The following is a 5,629-nucleotide window of genomic DNA, read 5'->3' on the forward strand; positions in this document are numbered from 1 at the left end:
CACACACACAGTACAGCAGTGTCTCCCAGAACTTGAGGGAACCATTCTATTTGTGCTAGAATAAAGTGTGTATGTATGTGTGTATACACACACACACACACACACACAGTACAGCAGTGTCTCCCAGAACCTACAGTCTTTCTTTCTGCAGTTCTAGTTAGCAAGAGTCTGAAGATACTTAACTGAAAATTCTAGATATAAACAACTTCTACATTTTTAAATTGCAAGTCACATCAATTGCACGATGAAATCTTACTCTACAACCTATCCCAAAGACTCTGTCAGTCCACCTGGACTGTCCGTCAGTACTTCTCTAACATATCCATGCTGTAGATACATGATGTCCGGACATCAGATTGCCTGTGCTCATGTTTTACTGATGCCCAAAGCAGGAGTAATGATGTTGATAATTTGGAAATATCAAAGAGACACTTTAAGTAGAAGACAAAGTTTCCAATTTAATAAAGAAAAAATAAATCACAGGATTAAATTGATGAGTTGCAGTGAGATGTATGTGTTTCTATGGAAGTGTAAAGGAAAACAAATGCTGGTTTTGTAGTCAATACCTCAAACAGTAAGTTACAGCCAGTGTGTGGTAGGGGCTCTATACAGGAAAAAGAGCCAGGTGTGGTGGTGCACATAGGATCCAAAACACGCTAGGGAAAAGGAGGAAGAGTGAAGTTTGAAATCAGACTAGGTAACACAGTAAATTCAAATTCAGCTTTGGCTACAGAGAGAAACTGTCACTGGGGGGGGGGGGGGAATAAACAAAACGGGGTGGAAATAAAGAAGAGGAGGGAAATCCATCATGTACTGAGGCCAATTTATAAAGTAAACATTGTTACAGGTATGCATATATGGAAAATAGTGGCATATTATCGAGCATTCAGTACACCTGCAGTACCAGGCATCAATGAAGAGATGGTTGTCATGAGCCCTATCCCTATAGAAAATAGATACATTTTATCTATTTCATCCACAACTAAAGAAATTGTGACATTATGAATACACAACTTCAGGGATGTTTTTCATTGCCTGTAATATAATCAAAGTATACAACAGTTCAAAAATGAGCTGTTACTGCATATGGTTACAAAACCAGTTAGCCAATGTGGACTGAACAGTTTTATGGCAAACTCTGTGACCATTCCCATAGGTGAATCATTTCTCTAAAGGTGACTGCTCATTTTTTATTTGACGATAAATGCTTGATTTAACCTGCCAGCTTCCTTTTACAAATCGGTCCTCCATGAACATGGAAGACACAGGGACAAGAACGGGAAGTGCAGCTGAGGTGAACACAGATGAGGAAGTTAGTAGGCTAACAGCCCAGTGCCACTCAGCTGCGCCCGTTTTCTCTCCTAACATGTCTAGGAGACTGACTCAACACATCCAGACCTAGTAATCATTACTTTTCACTATTTTCTAAGGTCAGAGATGCCACCTGAAGCTTATGAAACAAAATTAACAAAAAAAAACTATAAAAGAAAAAACTGAGACCAGGTGCTACAAAGATGGCTCAGAGTTAAGAACACATGATAACTCTTCTAGAAGGACTGGGTTCCGTTCCCAGCACCCATGTCAGAGGGCTCACAGTCACCTACAATTTCAGATCAAGGAGATGGAAAGCTCTCTTCTGGCTTTCATTGACAACTACATACTCAGAGACGGAAACAAAGCATTCCGTTTCCTCCTGTAAGCACTGCTTCTCACCTCATGTTGGAAGTAGAAAAATAAACCAAAAGCACAGTTACAGTTAAACTCAAGACTCCAGCCCCTCCTCAGGGTGTCGCACTTACTTTCTCCACTGCTTGATCTGCTCAGGACTGGAGTACTCCTTCAGACATTCCGTGATGTGGTCTCCGATCTTGATTAAACACTGTCTAGTGTGTTCCAGTTGCTCTCTTTCTGAAAGGCCTTTCTCAGGCCTGTCAAGCTGTTTCAAAGCAGCTTTTACTGGCCTCATTCTTTCTTTACACTTGAAAATAACAGAAATACATGTATTAAAAGCCCGCCCGACTCAGGTAAACTCTATTCATGATATTCATATGAATGAACACAGCATGGCCTCATCACCTCAAACATTCTGCACATCAGTAGCTCCCTCTTTGAACACTAGAGTACAACTCTAAGTAGTCCTCAGATTAGTGACCACGCCAAGACACACACACTATGGTAGACCGGAAGTATTAAAAAGGAGCTCCACATGATAAGCTCATTAGCACACTAGCAAAAACAAAAATAAACTAGCAAAAATAAACAGCAAGCAAAAAAAAGTATTAAAATGAATTAAGTAACTGGTATAAATCACCTATTCTTTAAAATCTTTAGGACAGACTATTGTGGCTACAAATGGCTTCTGCTACATTTCTAGGAGGCTGGAAAATACGGACAGTCAACAGAAACCACTTTTCTTAATAAATACCTTTATAAGATTATAAAATGACATCCAAATTTTCTGATACAGCTTTACTCAAGTAACACTATAAAAGCCAAGAGCCTTAGATAAATTTATGAAAATGACTGTTAAGAACGAATTTAAGTTGATGATAAGGAAATTGGTTTAGTTCTACAAATATATACACAAGTCATTATCAGACAATACATTTAATTAATCCAGCGCTATCTGGTTAAAAACTGAAAGGCCACTATGAATGAATGATCTATTTAGCTGTTGATCTGTTCTTGAGTACTTCGCTGTTTTACTACATATTGGCAGAAGTTGGTAGACAGTTCCACATTCTTCACCAGGAATAATTTAAAATCAAATCTGTGGATTACCGTGTTTTTCAACTGAATGCTGTGGAGCCGTAATTACAGCCCTGCACACAAGAACAGGGAGTAGGAGTCAGGCGCTGAAGGCATACTGAGCTCACAAACGTTCAAGGCCAACCTGGTAGACGTAAGGCACACACAGTTCTCACTCATAAAGAAAGGTCTGCAGCTCAGGAGAATGTAGGACTGGAAAGCATGAGGGATTGGGCTAGAGCAGCAGAAGAGTCTAAACCTGGGTATGGTGGTTTCTGCCTACACTCTAAGAACTCAGGAGGCAGAGGCAGGAGGATCACAAGTTCTAAATCGTCCTTGGCTATATTTGCGGCCAGCCTGAGCTGTCACGTGTGACATACTTTCTCAAAAAAAAGAAACAAAGCAAAGCATCTTAAAAGACCACCACACTGGCAAGAAGGGGGTCTGTGACTATGTGAGGGAACCCCCCACCACACTGGACAGAAAGGGGTCTGTGACTATGTGAGGAAACCCCCCACACACTGGACAGAAGGGGGTCTGTGACTATGTGAGGGAACCCCCCCCACACACACTGGACAGAAGGTCTGTGACTATGTGAGGGAACCCCCAGAACCACATTGGCCAGAAGGGGGTCTGTGACTATGTGAGGAAACCCCCCACCACACTGGACAGAGGGGGTCTGTGACTATGTGAGGGAACCCCCCCACACACACACTGGACAGAAGGTCTGTGACTATGTGAGGGAACCCCGAATCCTTTCCCACTTTAGTTTTATTCACAGCTGCTCCCTGCCCACTACTGGTCTCACAGTTTACTGAACATTTTTAAGTCAGGCAGGTGTGATGATTCAGAACCGTAAGCCCAGCACTTCACAGGCTATGGCAGGAGCGAGAGATCAGAGTCAACCTGGGCAACAGGTGAGACCAGGCTTCACAACACAAGTGGGGTTGAGAGATGAGTCACTGGGCACTTGATCAAGACTGGCAACCTAAATTTTATTCCCAGAACGTACAGCAGAAGAACCAAGTCTCAAAAGTTATCATCTGACTTCTATATACCCCTGCTACAGGTATCAGTACCAACATTATACTTACATACAACAAATAAAAATTCAAATTTAAAAAGATAGAACATGTATGCAGCATATATATATTGTTTTCTTAGGGTTATAACAAATCTAAAAAATAGAGAAGTAAACAGATATGACTTTATGGAATCGAGACTCTATAGTAAGAGGTGATAAGAAACAGTGATGTCAACTAAGAGCAAGGGGAAAAAAAAACACAGAACCTTCCACCCAATTAGAATTTAGAAAAAAGTGATGCTTGTGAAGACACTTAGAGCATTTGCCAGGTTTAGACAAAAAGCTAGCATGTCTGAACTTGTGAGGTCAGTGGGCCATGATGAGAATTAACCAGACACCAAGCCTTTCACAATCTGAGAGGAATTTTAATCCTCAAAGAGATGGAAAGAACTTTGAAGTGACATGGTGTGACTTCACCTTCCCATCATTTGTAAACACTGTGGGTACTGTGTGGATCCAAGATGTGGGCAGCTGTGACTTAGTGATGAAGTAGAGTTAAGCTCAGAAAGTTTGGCTCAAGAATATATACTTAAAGTCACTGCATCCTTTTTCTCTAGGATGTACAAAAGAACAAAGAAGAAATCCAGGCATTGGGCACAGTAGGAAGCTTTCCACTTTAGCAATGACAGGAAACTCAGAAGATAAGAGGACGTGAGAAAAGTCAGGTGTGGTCTCCCCTTCCTCAGAGAACCACTGGAATACGGCAGAAGTTCACGGGCGGTGGGAACTCCTTCAGCCAACGGCACTGCAAGTGCAAGGACTCAGTACCAGCTTCCAGCACCTGCAGGACTGTGGAGCTCCACCCTTACTATGAGTTTATCCCCATAAACCTCTGTAACACTCTATTCCGGGCCATCGTGGACCTCTTTAATACACCTATATTAAGTGATGAATTTAATGTTTTCACACATGATTTCTACTTCTGCCACTCTCCTCCAAGGCAGAACAGCTAAAAACAATCAACAAGAAAATGGACAAGGAAGTCAGATCTAGGTCATAAACAAAAAGGTTATCCTGAAAAAGAAGAAAAGGAATCCCAGAGTTCATAAGCCCAAAGAAGAGACACAGTCCAGACATATCACATATGCTTAAGAACATGGAAGCCCACAGAAACTAGTACAAACCATTATGTTTAAAAGAATGTGGGGAAAAAATGATGGAACCTGTATTAGAACACATCTCAGAATCAGATAACGAGTAAGTTCTTATTTTTCATACGTTTGAGTCTCAATACATGAGAACAGGGACAAAAGCAGGAGCTGGACACTGGGGTGACGTGGATATTAACCATGACACCGTGAACCCCGTTTCTGAAGCGGAGCCCCTCTCAAGCACTGCAGTTGATCACTGACAAAACTGACTTACAACTAAATTCAAGTCTAACAAACTAATGGCTCCAACTAAGAAAACATCCAGGTTCTAGAAATCTCTAACAAGATTTAACAAGGTATGTATTCGTACAAGTAAAACTATGTGTGTATTTTTAATAGTTACTTCTTTGCAGCCTGGAACAACACATTTTCTACTCTTAGGTTAAACTTTGTAAATTTCACACCTTCCTGTATCAATATGGTGGCTTCTCTGTTCCTTCATCTTGATTTCCTTTATAAATGGATTTTAAGTCTTTACTTATCTATAGTAATTTTTTTAAAGATTTATTTATTCATTTAATATGTATACAGTGTTCTGTCTGCATGTGTATCTGGAGGCCAGAAGAGGGCACCAGATCTCATTACAGATGATTGTGAGCCACCATGTGGTTGCTGGGAATTGAACTCAGGACCTCTGGAAGAACAG

The 5,629-nt window shown here is 41.0% G+C and overlaps 1 protein-coding gene across 1 annotated transcript in view; it reads right to left on the reverse strand.

The window, feature by feature from the left end:
* Window positions 1-5,629, reverse strand: part of Chd1 (chromodomain helicase DNA binding protein 1) — a 70,954-nt gene that overhangs the window by 11,835 nt on the left and 53,490 nt on the right. Inside the window, exon 31 of the mRNA XM_026787491.1 lies at window positions 1,800-2,020. Coding sequence (XP_026643292.1) covers window positions 1,800-2,020 — 221 coding nt within the window. The remainder of the gene's footprint in view (window positions 1-1,799; window positions 2,021-5,629) is intronic.

This window comes from Microtus ochrogaster, linkage group LG9 (assembly GCF_000317375.1).
Source record: "Microtus ochrogaster isolate Prairie Vole_2 linkage group LG9, MicOch1.0, whole genome shotgun sequence".
In the NCBI taxonomy this organism is placed as follows: Eukaryota; Metazoa; Chordata; class Mammalia; order Rodentia; family Cricetidae; genus Microtus; species Microtus ochrogaster.